General features: G+C 28.1%; 4 protein-coding genes across 6 annotated transcripts; 2 read left to right on the top strand and 2 right to left on the bottom strand.

Annotated features, from left to right (window-relative positions):
- The first annotated feature begins 52 nt into the window (after positions 1-52).
- LOC128879250 (DNA helicase MCM8-like) lies at positions 53-4,517 on the top strand. The gene is made up of 14 exons (XM_054128223.1): positions 53-193; positions 396-542; positions 702-943; positions 1,015-1,150; positions 1,216-1,466; positions 1,577-1,681; positions 2,142-2,285; positions 2,376-2,595; positions 2,673-2,836; positions 2,969-3,181; positions 3,282-3,406; positions 3,497-3,719; positions 3,840-3,977; positions 4,059-4,517. The coding sequence occupies exons 1-14, from the start codon at positions 127-129 to the stop codon at positions 4,254-4,256; spliced, it is 2,373 nt and encodes a 790-aa protein (XP_053984198.1). The 5' UTR covers positions 53-126; the 3' UTR covers positions 4,257-4,517.
- Positions 4,518-4,666: 149 nt separating this feature from the next.
- On the top strand, positions 4,667-7,680 carry LOC128879253 (keratin-associated protein 16-1-like). Its single transcript, XM_054128229.1, has 3 exons — positions 4,667-5,680; positions 5,739-5,820; positions 6,747-7,680. The coding sequence occupies exons 1-3, from the start codon at positions 5,592-5,594 to the stop codon at positions 7,668-7,670; spliced, it is 1,095 nt and encodes a 364-aa protein (XP_053984204.1). The 5' UTR covers positions 4,667-5,591; the 3' UTR covers positions 7,671-7,680.
- Positions 7,681-8,337: 657 nt separating this feature from the next.
- LOC128879255 (uncharacterized) lies at positions 8,338-11,554 on the bottom strand. The gene is made up of 3 exons (XM_054128233.1): positions 10,404-11,554; positions 9,431-9,650; positions 8,338-8,549 (listed from the first exon to the last, which is right to left on the bottom strand). Exons 1-3 carry the CDS (start codon positions 10,475-10,477, stop codon positions 8,349-8,351), a joined length of 495 nt encoding a protein of 164 aa, XP_053984208.1. The 5' UTR covers positions 10,478-11,554; the 3' UTR covers positions 8,338-8,348.
- A 1,606-nt stretch (positions 11,555-13,160) lies between these two features.
- LOC128879251 (E3 ubiquitin-protein ligase MSL2) lies at positions 13,161-24,645 on the bottom strand. 3 transcript variants are annotated; one of them, XM_054128224.1, is made up of 5 exons: positions 23,745-24,457; positions 17,402-17,637; positions 16,787-16,981; positions 16,372-16,687; positions 13,161-16,295 (listed from the first exon to the last, which is right to left on the bottom strand). In XM_054128224.1, exons 1-4 carry the CDS (start codon positions 24,322-24,324, stop codon positions 16,415-16,417), a joined length of 1,284 nt encoding a protein of 427 aa, XP_053984199.1. In that variant the 5' UTR covers positions 24,325-24,457; the 3' UTR covers positions 13,161-16,295; positions 16,372-16,414. The 3 variants fall into 3 exon arrangements, with proteins under 3 accessions (XP_053984199.1, XP_053984200.1, XP_053984201.1); XM_054128225.1 differs by having other exon boundaries at positions 17,474-17,637; positions 23,745-24,456; XM_054128226.1 differs by lacking the exon at positions 13,161-16,295 and having other exon boundaries at positions 16,483-16,707; positions 23,745-24,645.
- Positions 24,646-25,454: the final 809 nt, after the last annotated feature.

Raw genomic sequence — 25,454 nt, 5'->3', positions numbered from 1 at the left:
GAACTTCGCAAAACTGAATTATATAGGCATTAATAACAATTGTCAATCAAAGTTTAATGAAAGTTAGAGACATATATATTGAACTAATCATATTTATTCTATTTACGATAATAAATATTTATAATAATGACCAGTAAAAAACCAGAAGATTTTTATAAAAGAAAGTGGTATTTAAATAAAAAGAAATCAACTAGTAAGATACTTTATTCTAAGTGGATTAACAAATTTACTTGTCTTTATTCTTTAAATGCCAGTACAAGAAACTTTCTAAATTAATTACACTAGTATTTTAACATAAATTCATTTTTATTGATTAAAATGACTAAATGTATCACAAAGCAAGTTACTGTATATTTTATTGTATAATTTTTATATATAAAACTTATATTCCACAGAAAACAATAAGAAAAGCAATCAAAATACTGAAAAGATACAAAAATCTTTAAATACTATAGAGTCAAATAATGTATTAAATATATATGACGCTTATGTGAATTTCAATATTCCTTATTATGGATGGAAATTATTTTTTTGCGATGAAGGTACAATGATACCATTTTATATTTAACTTATATATTAAAAACTAATTGTTTATATTTAGAAATGATTATTTAATTACAATTAATATAAAGAGTTATTAATCATAAAATGTATAAATGATTACTATACTTTCAAAGAAACTAATTTGTCTTATTCTTTAGAATATGAAAGTAATTCAGACACCGTTAAAAAAATTCAAGCAATTGAAGGCTTCATAAGTAGGCATCATCGTTTGTCTTCTTTACTTTCATTAGAAACTTTAGAAAATGAAACAGTTTTTATGATCGACATGTGTGAAATACACAGTGACATGATTTTTTTAAACGAATGGCCAGATTTTCAGAAAAACTTATATGAGAACCCAATACATACGTTAAACTGTTTTAAACTTGCGATGCATCAGGTATTTTGTTATTAATGATCATTTTTAAGTATACATAAATGTTAAATTAATATAAAAATTAATACTTTTAGAAAATAGTAGGTACAATATCTAAAGAAAATTTGAAAACTTCTATGAACATTTTGAGTACGTTATCTACTATTAGATTGAAAATATTAAATTATCAGCAACTTGTATGTTTGCAAGACCTGAAAGCTAATTCTTATGGTATGTGTACAATTTCTCCAATAGTCAAAAATTTCTTTAAACAAATGCGTACATCTTTCTAACAGGGAAGTTAATATCTGTTCGAGGTTGTGTAATAAGAGTAGGTCGTGTTAAACATCTTGCGGATTGGATTGTATTTGTTTGTCGTAAATGTAATTTACAAAAAATAACAAAACAGCCACAAGGAATTTATACAATCCCCAAAAAATGTAATACATGTGGTATATCTAAATTTAGACCTGTATTAGATTCGGCACAAGTGAAAAGTGTTTCCTTTCAGACGATTAAAATACAAGAACTTCTGAATGATGAACAGGTGTTCATTTTTTATAAGTAAAACATTTCTGTTTATTACAAGTTTTTGAAATTTGTTTCAACTTTATAGATTTATTTCAATATTAATGGTATTTTTTTTTCATGCAAAAGAATAATAAAGGTAGCATGCCTAGAGTACTCGATGTTGAATTAATGGATGATTTAGTTAATAATTGTATGCCTGGAGATGATATTACTCTAACAGGAATTATAAAGGTAAGTTATACATTTGGAAAGCTGTAAAAGTATTTGAACACTTACAATTGAAATTTCTAAAGCATATCTTTATTTTGTTTTTTTTATGTATAATTACACATATCTAGAATATATGTTTAAACAAATTTTGAATGTTTGTCTATCTACAAATATTATTTTATCTCTATTTCTTTTTCTAATGTTATCTTTATCACCATATTTTTGCATAAAACTTTATTTTAAACTATATTGATATATAGTGTGGTCTTCAAGAATCTCATCACCAATATCATTGTTCTATTAATATCTTTAGCAAGACAGATGTTGGTTCTTTATGTTTCCACTGTAAGTACTCTACTTACTGAATTCGTTTTTTGTAATAATTTTTAATTTTAGTTGTAAGCATTCAAATATTTTCATTGACTGCACTATTTATATGGAGCATTTATAAATGGTTTTATATATAATATGTAATATCTAGGGGACTAATAACACTAAAATGCGTAATAAGATTTTATTTTCTTTGTACATGGAAGCCATCACCATAATTAATAATAAACAGAGATTTCAAGCTAAAAACATTGTGGACAATGAAATGTCAATAAAGGATTATTTAGCAATAAAGGTATACAAATATTGACATATTTTGTACTATAATTTAAAGAGTTCTGTTGTTATTACTGAATATTTATATCTTTCATTCACTCTATAATAGGAAGTATATAATACACCAAATATTTTTCCATTACTGGTACATTCACTTTGTCCAAGTATATATGGCCATGAAATGATTAAAGCTGGACTCATGTTAAGCTTATTTGGTGGGAATGCAGAACATTTAGAATTACGAGATAATATTCATACATTAGTAGTTGGTGATCCTGGTCTTGGAAAATCGCAAATGTTACAAGCATGTGCGAGAATTGCTACAAAAGGTGTAATATCAGATAAATATTTTATTGTTTTCTATTTATAAGAATTTTTAAACATTATACAATAATAATAATTAAAGGTGTATACGTATGTGGAAATTCAAGCACATCTTCTGGATTGACAATAACGCTTACAAAAGAAACTAAAACTAATAATTTTGCTTTAGAGCCAGGTGCATTAGTTTTGGCAGATAGAGGCTGCTGTTGTATCGATGAATTTGATAAAATGTCTAAACAACATGCGGTAAAGCTATTATTTTAATATAAAATTTGGAATATAAACAAGTAATGTTTCTAAAATTAAATTTGTATAATTTATTAAATTGTTAACTTTTTGTTAGATTGTATTACAAAAAGAAATTTACTTTAATCATAGGCTTTATTAGAATCTATGGAACAACAATGTGTAAGTGTTGCAAAATCAGGAATAATTTGTTCTCTTCCAACAAGGACTACAATTCTTGCAGCTGCTAATCCAATTAATGGTCGATTTAATAAAAGTAAAAACGTACTGCATAATTTGAAGATGAGTCCACCTCTTTTATCACGTTTTGATTTAGTATTTTTATTATTAGATGAGCCAAATAAGGTGCATATTTATTAATCAATTATTTCAACAATTACATAAATAAATATTCTTGAAAGAAGTATACTAATAACGATAACGTTATATATTTTATTTGTAATAGCATATAGATGATTTATTGTGTAAACATGTTATGTCAATCCATAACGGTTCAAGTACAATTAATAAAACACAGACAAATACATCTCAACACACAGATTTATCAAATGCAGTTATATCTTCATTAAGGTAATTAGAATGTTAACTTTATTGGAATAATAACAATCGTTTATAGTCCTTATTTGTTTATTTGCTTCTGCATTATAATTAATTTTGCAGGGACAGGCTTACATCTTCTATAACTGAAAACATTAATGCCATTCCACAATCAGTCCTGCGAAAATACATTTCATATGCACGACAGTATGTCAAGCCAAAGTTGACTAAAGAAGCAGCTGCAATATTACAAAATTATTATTTAGAACTTCGCAGTAAAAATGATAAATTTAGTGGTTTGTCTGTTTATAATAGACAATTAGAAGCAATGATAAGATTAACCGAGGTTCAGTTTCTTTTTAATTAACTTTATACATTTTAAATTTGAATTTCATTTTCAAAAAACAAGTAAAATTAATATTATCAGCATCATAATGTTACTAAAATTAATATTGATATTGTACAGGCTAGAGCAAAGTTGGAGTTACGCACACAAGCGACTGAATCAGATGCTTCAGATGTAATAGAAATTTTACAATATGCATTTAATAATACTGTTAATAGTAAGCAGTCACAAACTAATAAGAAAGTAACTGACAGAAAAGTAAGCGTAACTAATTCTGTACACATCTGTAATGATAGAAAATGATTAATGAGAGTATGAATGTATTATTTTCTGTTAAAGGTTAAAGAATTTATACAATTATTACGAAAAGAAACATTTTTTGATAACAAAAAAACATATTCTACAAAAAGATTACGTGAAATTGCAATTGATGGAAAAATTATGGTGGACGATTTTTCTCAGTTGGTTTCAAAATTAAATGACAATGGGATTTTATTAAAAACTGGAAGTAACACTTTCAAATTTATTCCGGACTAATAATATTCTAATTTTTATCTATACGTACATTTACTGTAATTTAAAAGAAGAAATATATGTTATTTTAAGATTAATAATTAATTTAAGAACGTTATAATATATGTTAATTTAATTTTCTATACATACAAACTACAATTTATTAAAATTATATATTTTATAGATTATTTTTTGTTTATTTCGAGTTTTACTGTATTTTGCATAATTATGATAAGATCATTTCATATTATTTATAACATTATATAATGTAAATTTCTATTAAAATTGTTATTTATTTGCTTTTACACTTCAAAACAGTCTGCCTTACATGGTAAACGCCAATATAAATATAAGCAACATTTTGGTCCTGGAACATGAAAGCAGCCAGGTCTGCAGCAAGGTCGTTTTGGAATATAAATTTTTGGTGGCGGAACAGGTGGAGGAGGTATAGTGACCTTGCAGAATCTGTGTAATGAAATCATTTTATAATAAATAGTAATCTATTTTGTAAATGCATATATTACGTACATTAGTATAATATTAGTATATATATTCAATAGTATAATTATTTTATAATGTGTTAAATGTCAAATTTAAACAAAAATGTAATAACAAGCAGTGAATTATGATTACATTCAAACAAATATGTAATTTGGTTCTAACTTGTGCCGAGCGGACAAAGCGGTATAAATTTATTCTAGTATGAAGAGAATCCTAGAAAAATGTCGTCCATTTAATCGGACGCGTTGTAACTCTGCTTAGGCATCTTGCTGTACACGCAGGTGGACAATATGGAACACATTTCGGTGGACAAGGTCCGCACGGCACTGGTGGTGTACATATCGTAATTTTACAGGGTGGTGGACAAGCCATGCAAGGTGACGGACAACATGAGTAAGGTACACACGATGGAGCGGATGGTAAACAGCACGGGGTTGTAGGTGATGAACAACAAAGCGTTAGGGGACAGCATAAAGGACTTCTTCCGCAAGACATTATAACTTTTTCTCTTAGATTTCAGTTTTTTATTTATATGTTTTATTTTATGTTATTAGAAGTATGTAAACTTTAAATTTTGATAGCTCTTTAGAGAATGATAACAAACAACTGAAATCTAAAATAACTTATTCACTTATTATATTTTACATGATACATGAATATATAAACATATATTCAGACCATGTCATCATTTCTTTAGAATCAATCATTTTAGTTCATGCTCTAATAATAAATTAATTGTGTAAAAATTATGCACTAAAAAAATAGGATGAGTATATAAAAAAAAAATGCAAACCCTGCGACTTTTATAAAAATTGAATAAAATTAAATTTTTGTGATTATTGCAATTCATTCTCTAAAATGCCGTGCGATGGAAAAAATCCAAATTGTGATAAAAGACGAGAATTACTAGCACAGCTAAAATGCTTAATTAGCTCTATGGATAGAAAGTAAGAATATTTTTTTCATCAGATTAGGAGAAAGCAATTTAACAATGTTTTGTTTCAGGAAACCATGCGAATGGGATGAACCATTTTGTCCACCTTCTGTTGTGTGTCCTGCTTCACCTTGCAATGATTTACCTTGTTGCGTGAGTTTAAATTTATTGTAATAGATCTTAAACCTCTTTATAAGTACGCAGAGCATCTAAATACATTTACACTAAATTTTGTGTATAAAGAATTTCTATGAATTTAACTATTTAAAAATTAAAACATTTTTATGAAGTTTTTATAATGAATATATCATTATGTTATTTTAAACTTATTTATAGTCACAATCATAGCTTGAAAACGAAATCAATCAGATTCCTAGTTTATAAGAACTTCTTTTATTAATATGTTACACTATTACAACACACATTACTACAAACATTAAATTACCTATAGAAGATATATATAACTTAATTTATACACAACAAATTTACTTAAATGATATACAATAACTTAAAAATGTTTAGGTGATTGTATTAATTAATAGTAATATAGTATATGTAACTTCAAAGCTCTAAGCTCCAAGCTTCAGTCTATAGTTTCAACATTTGCTTCTACACTCAGGAAGATTGCATGAAATACAAAGACTATGGAAAGAAATTATTCCCAATTTTAATACTATACAATATGATTATTTACATTATGAATATGAATGCGTATTTACTGAATATTGATTAAAATCAATTTTCAGTATACTTATTCTAACTTAATTTACAAATTTCTGATTCATTTCCTTAATCTCTTAAAAATTTTAATAAATTCTTTTATAGCCTGGTAGATTTCTGACATTAAATGTAATGACTTATTAATATCTGTTTGCTCTTTGTCATTTAATAGCTTTTTGTCACTCAACAATTTTTGATACAAATTTTAATGTTTGGCTGGTTTACTTAATACAGTTATTTACTTAATATTCTTGTTGAATGAACAATTAGTTGTTAAAGAGAGGAAGGTTTCTAATGTTACTATTTATCTATTTAACACTTCCGTTAAAAGAAACTATATTTTCTGTTTTAAATTTCAGAGTCCAGTCAAACGTTGTAAAAGCTTCGATTTTCGAACAAGTATAATATACAGATGCGAGTGTATTAAAAGAAATGGTTTACAAGATAGATGCATGATGTGGGACTGTATGGGTAGACCAGAATGCATGACGAAATTGTATCCTGTTTGTCAACCAGGCCAGTGTGCATTATTGAAGCTAACTGATTTAGGAGACGTAACTGTTGCTTTGAAAAAATTTTACTGTGCTGATCAAGCAAGGGAATCTGCTTTAGCTGCATACTGTAGATTAACTTGCAATGATGCTAAAATGTCTTGCAATACAAACGCGCAAAAATTAACATGTCCTCCACCTATATGTGCAAGTGACTCTTCAAATAGATGTTGCGCACCCTCCGTTCCTTGTTGTATACCAACGTCATCTGTACCACCTTGCATTTCTTACAATCTTTGCGTACCATGTCCTCCACCATGTCCACCTCAGTGTCCACCATCTTGTCCACCGTGTTGTTTACCACCATGCCCACCGCCTTGTCCACCATGTTGTTTACCACCTTGTCCACCACCATGTCCACCACCTTGCCCCCCACCTTGTTCACCATGTTGTCCACCACCGTGTCCTCCACCTTGTCCTCCACCTTGTTCACCATGCTGTCCACCACCTTGCCCTCCACCTTGCCCACCACCTTGTTCACCATGTTGCCCACCACCTTGCCCTCCACCATGCCCACCACCTTGCCCACCTTGTCCTCCACCATGCCCACCGTCTTGTCCACCATGTTGTTTACCACCTTGTCCGCCACCATGTCCACCACCTTGCCCTCCACCTTGTTCACCATTTTGTCCACCACCATGTTTACCATGTATACCTTATTGTTCTCCTTGTCCACAACCTTATGTTTTTTGCAACCCACCTTCTTGCGCTCTTCCTTGTCCGCCTTGTTAATGTTGTGTGCCTTGTCTGACGTCCATACTGTTGCTATTAAATATTATGAATATTATTCTATCATTTATCAGGCTTAATCTTTCAGTACATTCTTACTTATCGTAGTTGCAACAGCTTTATTCATAATCCTATGCTATAAAAATAGAAATGAAACAAATTTTTGTCGAATTATTTAAAAATTTCACACATACCATATGCATTCATTTTTTATAGATTTGTTATTTATTTATGAATTAATTGATACAACTAATGTATTCTATTTGGCCTGGTACAAAATATAATTTTTGGAGAACAAGTGTGTTATTATTTCTTATTATATTTCGTCTTAAAAATTGCATGAAGCGTTATTATTCACACAATAACGTTTGTCTTGGTCTTTACTTTTTAGTGTCATTTAAAAAAAAATTATCACTCCATTCTATATGTATAGATTAGAACAAATAAACACAGAGTGCTGGGAACTGTTTTTTACAATCAGCCATAAATAATAGTCTGAAGAAGTTTTATAGTACTACCATAATATATAAAATTATAAGAAATTATATACAAATAAATATACAACAAAACTTTGTATAAAGTATTTTTATTTTAGTTTGGTTTAATAATATATGTACATGAAGTATATTACATAAATGTATGTATCACAATGATATATTAATATGTAGTGGTATATAGGTTTTATTGTGCTGGATATTGTTTTGGGTATCGACACCGTAAATATTTTGCTGGTGGACAAATAGGCCATGGTTTGCAGAGACATTCAGGTTGTCCTTGACACTGACTCAATGGACAAGAATCCTGAAGACCATCTCTATGCACACAATAGCATCTTGTGTATAAATATCCATTCCTCATTTCAGGAAATTTTAAACCAGGTGTCTAAAATGGTAACGGATGTTTATTACGTATACAAATATATATTATTGTTTTTAATATATAAAAATATACATACACAAAATGAAACATTCAAAACAATTACTTAAATAGATTGTGTGAAATAACAATTTTGTTCATTCTTAAATGAAAAAATATATTAATATATTTATGATATTCCAGATCATTACACTATTTACAAATATGTAAACAAAACAAGAACCTATTATTTATTACAGAAATGTTTCATAATATTTTATAAGATGTATTACAAAGATCTTTGTTATTTCATACTTTCATTGTTATGCCACTGATTTTTGTTTATCTATTTTACTGAAAACTTATCCATAGACAATTTTATTTATCTATATGTGAATTATATTATTAAGAATTATAACAAGATCTAATAGTTTAAACATTATAGAAACGAAATAGTTTGAAATAAAGTCATTTCGAATAAAAGTTACAAAAACATTTTAAATACAGTTAGGACTTTTATATTATTTATTAATTTATTTAATTTAGTTATTAATATCATTTGTATTTTTACTTTATGTACTATGTATGGAATCATTCCATTGAAGTATAGTTTTATTCCAAAATATACGTAGGAATGTACTTATGTTGGTTTTTCTAAAAATTAAGTCAGTTTATCTTCTTCTATATCTTCTATATAAATAAAATTGAAATGTCTGTCTGTTTGTTCTGGCTTATCTCTGGAACTACTGAATCGATTTTAAACATTTGGTAAGTATGCCGAATAGGGAACCCCGTCCCTATGACCTTGACCTTGACATATTGTCAAGGGCACCCTCCTGAATAACTTTTCCTAATAACTTAACCGTCGGTTTTAAATGTCTCACTCTATTTCTTATTATTAAGATTACCAAATCATAGCACTTGTCCTTTCCACTACGTTTTGTGTCTGAAATACACTCTTTTGAACTTAGGATGTCTTTGCCTGATACAGTCGTTTTACATGTAGTACTTAACTTTTTTTTTTGTTTTTCAATGTTTCTTTCTTCAACTGGAATCATAAAATACATTGGTGGTGGTTTCCTTTTCTCTTCTTGCTGTGATTGTTGCAATACATCCATTTGATGGTAACTACATATGATAATTAACAATGTAGCATTAATATTTAGAAATATAAACAAATTTGCAACATATGGTACATGTATTTTTAAAGTAATATAACTCAAAAGGATACATTTTTCAGAAAGTATAAATATTATAAATATTCGAAGATCATTAATTATTTATGAACTTAACTAAACATTATTTATTAAACAAATAATATTAGCAAAAAGAATGGACTTTAAGAAACAATCAAATATTGATTATATGGTTCAGACTATAATTGATAATTTGTCACTCTTATAGGAGGTGATATGTTTTCATTAAAAATATTAAAAGTGACACACGCATGATGGATTCCTAAGTTAAGGTAGTAATTTTTGATGACTAATAGTGTTTATCGAGCTACTTCATGATGGTTACTCATAAATTATGTTTTTTGAGTTGTATCTTTCTATAAATATATGCGTAATATGTTGAAGTTACAAAAGAAACGTAATATTAATTTATTATTAATAGAAATATGATTATAGAATTCATATGCAGTTTTAAATTTTAATAACATTTAATGCTTATACATATAATAGAATGTTATTGTAAACAATATACAACTATTAAATTGGTAAATGAGCAACTAGTGGTGTTGCATTCAAAGTTAAAGAAGAAAATTGTATTCTTATTAAAACCTTTTCTTTAAAAAATGATTTATTATTAAAATATGTAATATTACTTTACACAAAAATTATATAACTAATTAAATACGTACTAAATTGTTAAACTAACCATTCTAAAGCAGTCACAGCTGCTTTTAATCCACAAATTATATCTGCTGGGTTAACTATTTGAGTAGTAGACATTTTAATTTATTAATATTTCTATGTACTGTAAGAATTTAGTTTTAGTTACTGTTAGAATTTTTATACTTGTTAATTTGTCATTATGTAAAAAAATGTTAAATTAGGCCAAAATTTATGAAAACATTGTAAAAGAAATTTTTGATTTAGTATAGGTTGTTATATTTTGTTTGTATAGTTTTTGTTTTCTTTGACAGATTTTGCAGTTTAATAAAATATGACTCAACTTTATACATGGTGAAACATTTAAAACATTTCATTCATATACAGGAATACAGTGTAATTGTATTTTTTATTCCAGGTGGAAAGTACAAGAACATTTTAACGTTGTTAATGTTGTTATTTAATAGATAAATATAATTTTTGATTTACCTTTTAACAGAAGTTGGTAAGAAAAATAAGGTGAACCAAGTTTCTAGGTCATTCAGGCACCATGACTAGTTACAAATAAAAGTATTTTACTTCAATAGAGATATACATATAATAATTTAGAAATTTGTATCTTCAAGTACCAAGTTATAATTTAAATGTTCCAAATAGTGACTTCGAAATGCGATACATGTTTGCTAAACTAGCAACTAAATTAGACAAAATGCATTAGACAAAAATGAAATTAGAAATTTAATAACATCCATATTAAATCACTTCAGAATATGTATTGTTCAATTAGTGTGTGGAGAAAAAACCAATCTGTTTTTAATGTTACCACAATTATTTTTCTTTCTTTAAAGTTACCACTTTTAAGCATACTTAGCCTAATTTTTAATACAGTGATAAAATAACCATATTTAAATAGTTTAAATAAAATTCTTGAACAAATTTGTTTAAATATGGATTAAAAGTATCACTGCATGTAGATGCGGATATGAAGTGTCTGACTTTGCATATTCATATCATAAATAAAAAAAAATGAAGAGAATTATTTGTTCATCCACGATATTAAGTAAAATATATTTTCTAAATTTCATAAGTTTCGTTATAATACAGTGATTTAATTTATAATAAAAAAATATGTTATTGTGAAATCGATGCACTTTCAGTAACAGCATGGTCTTGGACATTGAGGAGCTAAGCAACTTGGTTGTGGACAGCAATCTGGCCCTCGGCGATACCACTTATCCGTCTATTACATATAAAACAAATTACAAATTGGATAATATGTTAAATGTTAACAATAAATTTGATATAAATCTATCTGTTTCACAACCGCATTTTTTGGAGTAAATAGCTCCATATTATTAACTTATTAATTTATTATTAGTCTTAGATATTTATAAAAGTTCTAAGAACACAACAATTTTAAAATAAAATGTGTGAACTAGGTTTTTAATCTTTTTAGAATGATAATAATAAGTGTTTTTAAGTAATTTTTTCCATAATTTATGCAGAATCTTTGTAATATTCGTTTTCGGTAACAAAGTAGTAAAACATTTGATTGTTTAGAGAGATACTGTTAGATGATTGAAAACTACAAGATATTTTTGGGGATAATACCAATTGAGAGGATAGAGAGTGATTGGTACGGCAAAGCTTAGTTTAGAATAACAGAAACGATTAACTAGATAAACTATATAAACGATAAAAATTAATCGAAGAAGAAGTATTAAATGTTAAGATACTATACATAATTAAATTAAACATTGCAATTATACTAGTATATAATTAAATATCGCTACATACACCCTGTAATGCGTAACTTCGACCTGGAATAACATAAAGTAAATCTGATCCAATGCTATTTAAATTTGAAGTTAAAAGTATTTCAGCGGTTGAACTATATGTAATAAGTGGTCTCTTTATAGGAAATGTCCAAACTGGTTTACACTCTTCGGGGCTAGGTTTTACAGACCAAGCTTCTGGGTCATTTCTACAATCGTATTTAACGCACATCATCGGTTTCCTAGATTTTCTGGAAAGTTACAATAGTACATTTTGAAAGAATATATTTCAAATAGTTATTTAAAGTTCACAATCTTATTCCATTACACATTTCTGCTGTCATGTAATTTTCATTATATTAGCGCTTCTGGAAAAGTTCGTGTTTTCAATACTTACAGGCAAGCCATTTTCTGAGATAGGTATCTTAAACGCCTAAGTTCTTGGCCAGAATTTGCGACTTTATTGTTAGAAAAGCCCCAGTTTCCAATTGCTTCTGCTACGCCTGTACCGTTACCTCTTGAAAACTCGAATTTGCACGTCATTTTCGTTTCGATTATATTAATAAGTATTAATTATTCAATTAATAATAATTTTGCAATGTACACTTGATAATTTTTTCAATACATGTTACGTATAAATATATAAAATTTAACAACTAAAAATTGACAGATGTCGTACTACTGCATGAAATGAAGTATATACATTATGAATATATATAAAAAAACGAAGTTGCATATATTTCCACAGTTCATGTGATTTTTAAGAATATTTAAAATATTTGTGGTACATGTAGGAAGTGGTATTTAAATCAACAAATATATTTCTATCAATCATTTATTCATTATTATGAGTAGTTTTCTAAAATTGATAATGTATTTAGACTTAAGAAATAAACAACTGAAAGAAAGATAAAGAATTAACAGAAGTCAAGATAACTCGTATGAAAAGCATTTCAAAAAGCTGTGTGATATCTATTAGATGTTGTACATTCAAATATATTCTGGAAGTAATTTTTGTTAATTTCATCTTATGTTGAGCATTTTTATTACAATGTTTCCATAATTTATTTTATTCATACATAATAGTTTGCAATACATATTTTTTTTTATTTCGTCTTTAAAACCAGATACATTTGTATAATTTAAAACTTTCAAGTTTTTCCCCCAATTTTTTAAAATATTATTTGATTTTTAAAAGATGCAAACAATTCACAATAAACAGCACGTATGCTACGAAAATATACTGTTATATTAAAGTTGGTAGCATAATTCTATTATATTTTACATATATATTTTTAGTATTTAGTTTTGTACTAGTATGAGAATAATTAAACCTTTAATTGTAGGTATTTAAGTAGATATTATTTTTAAATTGTTTACTATTCGAAATATAAATTTAAGAAATAGTTCAACAATCTTATTTCTAAAAGATATAATCTGAGAATCTAATATGATATTATTTGTATCTCGATAAAAGTAGATTCTGCTGTTATAGTAATATTAGCATTATCTAAATATTGGGCAAATAATATATCTGATATTTAATTTGAAATGAAATAAAACATACAGTCAGATCTTTTTTTTACAAACAATTGATTTCTTTTAATGGAAATAAGATTAAATTTGTAAATTACATATGGGCGACTACACACTGTATGTGTATGTTATTATTGTTTCATATGTGTCCTGTTTTAAGTATTTCTTCTTAGTTATTTCACCTTTAAATAATGCTATGAATTTATTCACTATTTGTAATCTGTTATAAGTATGATTCTGTGAAGTACTTTCGGACATTTCATTTTTAAACATAAATAGTATTTTAAAAAATATTGAATCACATATCTACAAAATATACATATGTTATCTTATAAATATAAATAAAAGGTTGCTTAGATTTTGTATATACGTACAAATATTGGTAACAAAAGAAATAACTATAAACAGAAGTAGGAAGATTTATCACATCATTCAAGTACTAAACTACATAGTAAATTTAGATATATGTACACCTATAATATCTCATCATGATTATAGTGTTTTATTATTACTTCTTGAATTAAAAATTCGTTGTTAAATTGTAAATCTTTGATCGAAGGTGGTGAAATATAGAGCAGTCTATAACTTATTATTTATAGTTTTAGCTTTCAGTACTAACATCAACGATTACATAAAACAAACATTTAATTAAGAACTTAAATAACAATAATGATATGAATTATATATACAAATCAGATATTTTTGTAAGATGTATTTAAGATTTGACGTGTATTGACTTATAATAAGTGTACTAAATAGTATGTAAAATATATAAAACATAATGTTTGGTCATTAAATGTAGGGTTGTACATCAGAAACAGAACACTTAATTATCCCTTTCACCATTACAGCTATGAAAATATTTTTAAGCCATAAAATGAATGATTTTATAGGACTAATGAGATGTATACAATATTTTGTAATTTATTTTTTGACAGTATAGACTACTGTCTGTACTGACTATAGTCTAGATCATCTCTTTTTTTTTTAATCGGATTACAAATATCTTTAAATAGAGAGAACATTTTTTTAGGACAAATTCAACAACCAATGATGTATTTATATATCTTATTCTGAAACTAAATTACATCTTGTGTACTACAAAAATATATTTTTAATGATACATACCTGTGATCTGAGTAGAAGAGAGACAAAATAAGTCCATGATGAAGACTGACAATTTGAACATTTATTCTCACACAAGATAATTAGATAATTTAACAATGAAACGTACACATATCATAGGTTATTGAATTTTTGTTAAAAATAATTTTAGGATCATGCATAAAAAGAAATAAATTTTATTAGATAGAAAAACAGTAAATATTTACCATGTTAATAACCTCAACAACTTCAATGACCTGGATGTATGTACTAAAGCAAAAAATTATTGCTCGCATCTAGTTTTGAAATTCTGTGCATTAGAAGATAAGAAAAAAATAATAGGTAATTATAGATTATTCTGAAGTTAAAATTATTTACTTGTCATTATTGTTTTTAACCCAGAACTAATTTAAACTATTACTAATAATACTATTATTAATATTAAACAAAATTCATAAGTGTTCTAAAGTCAAATGTAATAGGTCTGAATTTAATGTGTGTTTTGATGCCTGCTATGGAAAGCTGCTATAAGGCTTTCAGTTGGTAGAATCGGAGTTATTCCTATCCATTCTATCAATCATAAGTGGAAATGTACTGATCAGAAATCCGCTAACAATGGGAAATACATTTAACTTTGTCTGTGGGAGTGTAGTTTCATACTATATTTCAAGTTTCTAGTAATTACGTATATCTTCAAAACTAAGAGTGAACTACAATTATTTCTTGCTCTAAACACACTCATTGATCTCCCTTTTCAACATACTATAAAAGCATTGAAATTGGTGAAATCGTTAACATATTAAATAATGATGAAAAATACTGATAAAGCCATTAACTACCTTACAAAATTATTTTCATGTCTCATTTACTCTATAAAACCATTGAACATTCTGCTGCATCTTTAATAACAAAAGAGAGAATTAGATGTTCAATTTGTAGTGGAACACCCTATGTATAACCAGTCAATAAACAGATTATTATACATTCTTGTATGCACAAAAACAAATATTTAAATAATCTCCATCTGTACGCTCTCCTTGTTAATTTCCAGTTTCTCTTACCATATAGTTTTTATAAATAGTTAAAATTTTTGATTGTTACCTCTAATTATTTAAAATTTATAATAATAAGCAAATGTACAGTATGGCACAATATGTATATGGACATGGAGGTATTCCTTTTTTGCCACTGTATGGGCACATTGCATAACATAGACGATCAAAGTTCAAGGGACATACGTAATTTAAATATAAACAATAATAATGATAATCAAATGTACAAGAATATTGAATTGTAAAATAATGTAACAAAATTACGAATTATAGTCAGAAATAAATGGAGTAAAATATTTTACTCTTACACTGGAAATAAATTTATTCATACTTACACAAACTTAGTTTTCTAAGCTTTTTAAAATGCCACAATACAGATAATTTATGAGTGATAAAAATATATTTATTATTTTTTAATATAATTATAGATTAAAAACCATAATTTTTTATTTCAATAGAAGATAGATTATTCTGAAATTATACAGATTTGATTTAGTATGTTTATTACTTGGCAGGTTAGTAAAATAATTTATTATTTTATACATACCTTATTAGATTAAACATGACATTTGACAATGTCATTTGAATTGTCACACATCAATTTGTATATCACTATCTTCAGCTTCACTTTCAGTACTAATCATAGCGTCTTCTCCTACTAACAAGGCTGCAGGTAGATTCTGTGGTACATTGTCAATATCTAACCTTGGAGTTGAATAAACATTTAATACTTGAATTGTGGTTGGGGAGGTTGAAAGGCATTGTGGTACAGATCCTAAAGGATCCGAACTTAACGTATCGCAGTCTAAAGGAGCTGATAATTGCAATTGCAAATTATGTAACTCAGGTATATGTGGCCGTATCTGAAATGTAAAATGACATACTACATAGTCAGTTGTATTAAGAACTCACAAGAATTGTTAGCCTCAATTGTATAAGTTATTCAATTTCAAAAATTTTACCTTTAATCCATCTGCCGTGTGAGGATTTCTACAACCTCTGCATCTACATTCCACGCAAGGTTTACTTTCAACATAACAGGGACAACGTTGACCACAACAAGTTAATTTTCCAGGTATTGCTGTAGCATTACCGCATCTACATCCTTTTCTTTTACTCCGAGCTGAACTTGACCTTGGTTTTTTAAAGCCTGACGACTACTCAAAATAAAACAAGTCCTATTACTCTTAATTATTATGAAAAATTGAAATAAAAATGAGAATTTTAGACTAATACAGATGTAAGTGAAATATTAGATAATATATACTATAATACATGTTATATTATGTAACAAAAATGGTATAAACTCCCTCATCTGCATTAATCTTAGTATGGGACCTATCAAAATACATGTTTCAATTTGTTTAGATCTAATGTTAGTAATGAAAAGTATTAAAGAAAGTTAATCAAATATGAACTATTAAATATTGTTAATTGTTATACAAATCTAGAAATATGATTGTACCTTACAAGTAATATTAACGAAGATGCACATTCTTTAGCTATTAAATAAAAGTTATAGTGCAATGTAAACTTCCTGTAAGGCATAAGATTAATCGAATATCTATTGAAATTACTTTGCTGCCCTTTGAAGATTTTTTCTGAGAAGGGGCCCCATATTTAAGGTGGGAAGATGGAATACATTTTACCCCTCCTACAGAGCTGTGTTGACTTCCATCAATATCCTGTTGGCCTACTTCTGTATCTTCTGCAGCAGCGGCTTTCCGTTTTATTGTTATTTTGTTACCAGATCCAGCATACATCACAGAATATATTGAAGATCCATTTGAAACGGTACGGATAGCAGGTGATTCTATGAAATATCGAATGAGACTTTATACATTAAAATGTCTTACTTTTTTTTGCTTTTTGTTTATAATTATTAATTCTTTTTTTAGGATACATGTATGTAGTGAGACATTTAAATAGAAACACAAACAAATATAGCATAGTAAATAAATGGGAGATTAACATTTTGTGAATCTCTAACTAATTTCAGCACCCGTTCTTTCTAAACGCCACAAAATAGCAAGAATGGAATACACCCTCGAAAACATAAATAAAAACTGAAATCATGTAAGTTTAATGTTAATCGACAAATTAAGAGGTGACATTATTTTCATCCATTTAACGTTCTTCGTTAGGTAATATTTTCCGATGAGAAAAAGTTTATTAAAAGAAATGAAAAATACTTAATTAACATATAAACCATTTCTGTTGAACACAGTATAATTTTCTGTTCGAATAGCACAAGATATTAACTTATTTCTAACAATGACATGTATGGAGGTAGAACCATGTATTACTAATTACATGAAATCATCTTATTGTATTTTTATTTTGAACGTTTTATGTGTTGCCATTTCATTTTAGCACATCTTTACCATCTCTGTGTAATTAAACTGCATAGTTTACCAAGAACTGTTGACATTTTTCTTATTATAAACCATACATTCACTATTTATCGTTTTAAATTTACAAAATCATGAAAATTTGCAAATGAAGACACTAAACTCTTAGATATAGAAGAATGGAGATCATTTGACTACATCTTTCATTTTTCACAGAAAGTCAGATATAAACTTTGTCCAGTATTAATGACAAAATTAAGTGAAATTAAGAAATTTGCACATTTTTCAAGAATTTAGATAAATTATTCATGTAGAAGTTATAATAAATCATACCTGTCGTTCTGTTTGGTACAAATTTTTGTTTCCTAAAAGCCAATATTTTTAGATTTCCATCCACATATTTATGGAAATTCGATATTGTTGCCCTGATTCAATAATTGCATGAAGATCTTCATCCAACTACACATGGCTATTATGAAAATTCACAATTCAATTTCTGGTTGATTCAGCTTCATCGGTAAACATAATATCATTTATGAAATCTTGTCAGTAATCATAGACAAAAATTTAGTTCCACTGGATAGTCAATAATATTGAAATATGTACTTCTTGAACACAATATAGATATAGTAGTTGTTTGTGAAGAGCTTGCCAAACTAGAAGAACACGAATACTTAAGTTATGAACATTCTTCTAATGCTACTTCCTCTATTTTTTTTTTGGTCCTTTGTTTTTTTTTGTCTATTTTTCCTAAAATGCTTCTCATATCAGTAGCAGAAACAGAGCTTATCCATCCAAAATGTAATGTAAAAAAGCCAAATTACCAAAATACTGATAAACTTCTTTTAACAATAATAGTGTAATTTATATACATTTCCATATAGAGATGATGTGTAGCATTTCCATTAAAATTTCTGGTACACATTTCAAAGTTGTATTTCCTTGGCTTCAAAATGACTATAAATATAAAATATTACCTTCAAGTAGAACATAAATATCAAGAATGAGGTAATGCATTGGTCTGTTTTACTTAATTAAACAAAAATTAATGTTCAATCATTTGAAAAACTGTTCAAACTAGAGGACTGAAATTTTATAGAAATTAGTTTCTGAAAATTACCAACAAATATTGTAAATTTGAAAAAAATTAGTGACTATGATGACAAATATTATGTAACTCGATGTAAAATGTTTTATACATAATATGTACATTTATCATTTTTATATTGAAATAGTATAAAGAGATTATTGCTTAAATGACTGCATATTATTTCCAGTAGTTTGACTCTAAGATTGGTGACCAAAAAAAATAAAAACGAAAAGTCTTATGTCTATCTAAAATAGACGAGTAGCCAATCATGCTGTCATACTTGTAATAAATAGTCTCTAATTTCTTTTTATGCATAGCACTTCACAAATAAGTATATTTGTAGTATATTTGTATCTTGTCATATTGGAACAGAAGATTATAATGTACTTTACAGGATTGATTTAAGATATGTTAATTAAGCACTGTTTAATCTTTTTAATAAATATCGTATTTTACTAAAATTTAAAGACTAATATTGTGTATCCTTATTACATTCTGTAGAATGATAACAAAATGAATTCAAATACTTAATGATATTGGTTATTTCGTTTTAATCAATAAATGTACACAGAATGTACTATGAAGAGAAATAATATATATTTAATAAGCCTTTGATTTGTTGCTCTCAGCATATGTAAGAATATTCAATTATCTGTGTAATATATAATATATTCAACGAATGTAATATCGCAAGAAAAATAAAAACCTAGAAATTGTATATATATTTTAAATATATAAATGCAATATAGCAAATATATATGTGTAATCTATGCATATGTTGTATCATTTATAATATATGTATATAAATTAATATGTATACAAATATAAACATAAAAATTCTTTTAAATGTGTAAAAACATTCAACACTCAAAGTTTCTGAAATACAGTTCTTTCTATTCTTAATACATTTTTAATTTTAATGCCATTTGATAACAAATTACTTATTGTTAGGGCAACTTGCTTCTTCTAATATAATGCTTCAAATATTGCTGTTTCTCCAATTTCCTATGTACTGGCTAATAAAAAGGGATAGAGATAAACGTCTGCATAGATTTGGCAACGCTGCCTCTATGAAGTATCTAAAATAGTACCATACTTAGAAAGTGCAAGGCCTTATTTAGAACATTTTCCAGAACATTTCACAGCTAAGGTCTGGATTAATGAAATGATCGAGTAATTTATTAACTATTTCGTAAACTTTTAAATGAAGACAATGTTAGTTAACAAGACTACAGGACAGTTTAGTACGGAATAATTTAAAAATTGGATAACACCAAAAGTTTCAACAAGAATCTCGACTCTGTAAAACTACTTTGCAGTTATAAACCATTGTATTTAGGGTATTAATAAAAATATAGCACCTGTTTCCAGGATTAATTCCTCATGGCAACATAAATTAGAAAATGAATTATTTTTTTTTTTCAACTTGAGACTTCATTATCGATATATAAGTTTTTATAAATGCCACTGACAGTATTAGTATTAGTAGTATTTCTCATACACTGCGGTGCATAACTATAGCACCACTGATATTTTCATCACACTTCAAGCGTGTTTGTCACCAAATTTTCATCTAATTCAGAGTTTTATTTATTAATTAATACAATGCCACGCGGTAAATATCTTACTGAGAAAGAGCAAGGTGAAATTTTAGCTTATAACAAGCTAGAACTGGGAATTAGGGAAATTGGATGTGAACTTGGGCAATTCCCTAAAGTAATATCAAATTTTTTACGTAATCTATCGAAATATGGCCAAAATAAGAAAGGAGGACCTAAGAAGAAACTGTCCCCACATGCTGAGAGGCAGATTATTAAAATTGGGAGCAATAGTTTGAAAAGCTGTCAGGAAATTGCAGCGAAATGTAGACTCCAAGTGTCACGTTGGACCATTCAACGTGTCTTTAGAAGGAATCCAAACATTGTCAGACAAAAACTAATTTCACCACCCGTTCTTTCTAAACACTACAAAATAGCAAGAATGGAATACGCCCGCGAAAATATGAATAAAAACTGGGATCATGCAAGTTTAATGTTAATCAACAAATTAAGAGGTGACATTATTTTCTTCCATTTAACGTTCTTCGTTAGGTAATATTTTTCAATGAGAAAAAGTTTAATCTCGATGGCCCAGATGGGTTCAATTGTTACTGGAGAGACCTACGAAAAGACCCAAAGTATTTTTCTAAATGAAATTTTGGAATGTTAATGGTATGGGTTGCGTTTTGCTCGAGTGGCAAGCTGGAATTAGCGTTTCCTTCATCCAGAATGAATAGTTTACGAGTACATTGAAATATTGGAGAACAATTTGTTGCCATTCATTCATTCGAAGAACCACATTACTTGGACATATCAACAATATAATGCCCCAATACACAAAAGTCGAGGAATACTAAGGCGGTTTCAAAAACTTAATATAAATTTATTAAACTGGCCAGCATGCTCCCTGTATCAAAATTCGATGGAAAATTTATGGGGTATGATGGCACGGCGTATTTATGCACACAACCAACAATTTTCGAGCATTTCGCAGTTAAAAGGAGCTGTACTAAAATCCTGGAATGAAATTAACGATGAAATTTTGTAAAAAAAAACTAGTTGGGAGTATGCCAAGTTGCATTTTTGAATTAATCAAGAAGAAAGGAGGTCCTACTCATTATTAAATCATTCCCTTTTATTCATTGAAATTATAATTTAATCATTACATTATAATTTAATATTGTTATTATGTTATAATTCCAATGGTGCTACAGTTGTGCACCCATGAAATATATATATATATATATATATATATATATATATATATATATATATATATATGTATAGTATTATTATTAGTTGTCTTAAATAAATGTTATGTTCGCCGTTTTATTATTGCTATAACATATTTTTAGCCTCCTTCACATGATACTATTAAAAATTAGAAATTATTAATTAAATCTACAAAACGCACAAAAATTGTAGCGGTGCTATAGTTATGCACCGTAGTGTATGTCGCGTATGTGCGTATGCGCGCTCGGTTGACTGTGATTTAAATACCGCGCCGAAAATTGCACCTGTAAACCGTAATGCCAGATTCTGCTCCCAGTTGCGCATGCGCACTGGTTTTAACGTTAGTAAAGTATCTAATACGACCATAAAACTGACGCTTTCGTTGCCCCAAAGAAAAATACAAGTACAATGAATTGGGACCACGCATCGTTGACTATAACTACAGTCAGGGCCGGCGCAAGGCAGGTTCAGCGCGTTCGCCGGAACCCGGCCCAGCGTTTTAAAAGGCTCCGCGGTAAAAGGTACCGATTTTGAGTAACTTTTTACAAAATGATGATACCATTAACAAATGTAAGACATTTTTTTAGTACCGCTGACTAAATTGAAAGGAGTGACAAAAATCGTCAAAGAATTATTATTTAATATCCATCTTATACAAAATATATAATATATAACAGCATTTGTATATAAGTAATTCCTCGTTGTAAAATTTAAGTGTAGGATTTGAATGTGAATTCAGGCCCCGCGAAATTTTTGAACCGAGCCCCGCAAAAACTCACGCCGGCCCTGACTACAGTACTGCACGTTCAGCATTTCTCGACGCGCATGCGCGAGTGGGAGCAAGATCTGGCATCGGAGCCTGTAAACTTTAAACGCTTGCGTCTCGATAAAGACGGACTAATTGGAAAATGATGAAAGACTTTTCATTTTATCGTGGTACGAGGAATTGATTTTGAAAAAGGGTCTCACGTTTTTGTTTACACACCAAACATGTATACAAGGAGTGTTTGTATACAAACATTTTAGAAAATATGTTAATAATGTTTGTAATGTGTGTATGTTATAATATACTGTATTTATTATATAAATTTATGCATGCATGCATAATGGTATTACTTTCATAACTGAAGAAAACATTTCTCTTCGAAAATTCATTGTATTTCCAATGGCTTTTAAAATAATATGAAATGTAAAAATTTGGAGCATAACTTCACTAACCCTTAAACTTTAGTTACCACAGTTAAAAAGATTATGTATATTCATATTCTTATTTGTGCCTGATCTATAAATATACAGAATTTCACAAAAATAAATGTAGAACGTTACTTTACACATATACTTTGTTAATACAATTAGACTCACATGAACTATTGTACTACACTGTTCTCTTTAAGATAACTAAAAATATCATAAATACCAAATTTTTTTTGTTTCAATAAGCGTAACAGTATATTTTGATAAGAAATATAAAGCCTTATGAAAATATCTTGAATTCATATATTATTGAACTGGTATTACATTAAAGTGTATAAAATAGGATATACAAACCTATTCAAAAATAATAACAAAAAGAAAGATCTTAAGAAAGATTAGATTTCTTAACGATTATAAATTCTTTTAAGAAAAAATGTCTTATTTAAATGTCGTACTTCACATGTTTAAAATTATAATATAAATATCCTCTATATAAAAGATTAATGTATCATACCCGATATACTTTGCGATATCGTTTCAGAATTTTGCATAGCGTTCCCTTGCGTCTGAGTGGAGGTTGTACTCGTATAAATACATGGTAAAATACTGTATGCAGATTTCGACAAACCAGCAGTACTTTTAAATTCGTCTTTAAATCCAGAACCTTCCTGTATAAGTTCCATGAGGCTCGTGACACCAATAGTCGATGCACTATTACTTGTTTTATTGGAAGACACTGAAAGTATTAAACTCCGATAGATGTTTGTGTTTGTCAAGTATTCACACAGCTTTTTATAACACTGTAACAATATTCGTAATTGAACGTTTTCGACGTATCTGTCATAATCCTTGCACCAACCGCACGAAGGTTTAAGTTTTTTACGTCCACCTCTGCACCCACGACACACATGATGTTGACAATTAGTTTCGGTTGGTGTGTGAGGTTCGATTAATAAATTTGAACACACAGTACAACTAAGGCTTTGTCGCAAATATGGAACTAGCCTATACAAATCTGTCCATGAATTTGGATCGTCAGCGTCTGCTTGTAAAACTAGCCGACACGTTGATACGTAAAGACTCGTGGCGTTCATTTTTTCCCTGAAATATCCACGAGCGATACGTATAATTATACAGGAAAATTAACTAAACAAACCAACACGACATTGTCACTGCACACAAACAAAACATCGGCCATTTTTAATTTTCTATCGTTTACATTGGTTTACATTGATAGAGGGCTCTTTGAAATCACTTCGACTAAAAAATATTGCTAGATAGGAAAATTCTATAATGATCTCTAACACTATCTATATATATGTATATGTAATAACATAAAGGTAAAGTAATATATTATATTTGGTTTTAATATTTCTTTTTTTTTTTAACAATTGTGTGTAATTAACGTATATCTATATATATCAGTACATCCTACAAAAAATGTAAACTAAGTATTATGCTTTTAGTATCACTGCTGTGACAAGTAACTTTCAATTCTTGTTAAAAAATTAAACACGCGTAAATGTATTAAATTCTACAAACATATATACTTCGTTCAGCAAATCGAAAAATTTGGATAAACAAATTTATACGTATATTGCAATAAAACTGGTATAATAAGAAATTGTGCCAGTATATAGATATAGATCTAATATAAATTAGAAAACTTGTTATTTTCGTAAAATAATAACAATCTTGCGGTGAGAAAGTTAATGAAAGTAAATATACAGAGATACGCAGAGATATAAAGTTTGACAACAAAAATTATATTTATAATATATTTATGGATCTACTATGCATCGAACTCATTTAAAGTTACGATACACTCCTGGTCAGGGCCGGCGTTGGGGGGGGGGGGGCAGTCGGGCAACCGCCCGGGGCGTCAGATTTTTGGGGGCGTTGCAGTACGGTGTAAATTAGTAAAGCTGCTATATATATTGTAGTTTAACAATCTTTAAAATCCAGCTACAAATTCATCGTTTCATATTATTACCTTGTCTTCTTTTCTTAAAAATTTTAAGCCTCTGAAGGGGCGCCACGATAATCTTGCCAGGGCGCCAATATTGCTAAAATCGGCCCTGCTCCTGGTTGAGACATATGTAAGCTGACCAATGGTATTTTGCTGTAGTCATATAGTATTATTTCTTTACAACTTGTTTTAGTTTAAAAAATAGTAAAAAGAATACACAAATGTCAAGAGTAATGTTATTTATTTATAATTATT

Source organism: Hylaeus volcanicus, chromosome 7 (assembly GCF_026283585.1).
Source record: "Hylaeus volcanicus isolate JK05 chromosome 7, UHH_iyHylVolc1.0_haploid, whole genome shotgun sequence".
In the NCBI taxonomy this organism is placed as follows: Eukaryota; Metazoa; Arthropoda; class Insecta; order Hymenoptera; family Colletidae; genus Hylaeus; species Hylaeus volcanicus.
This window is presented reverse-complemented; position numbering and strand designations above follow the sequence as displayed.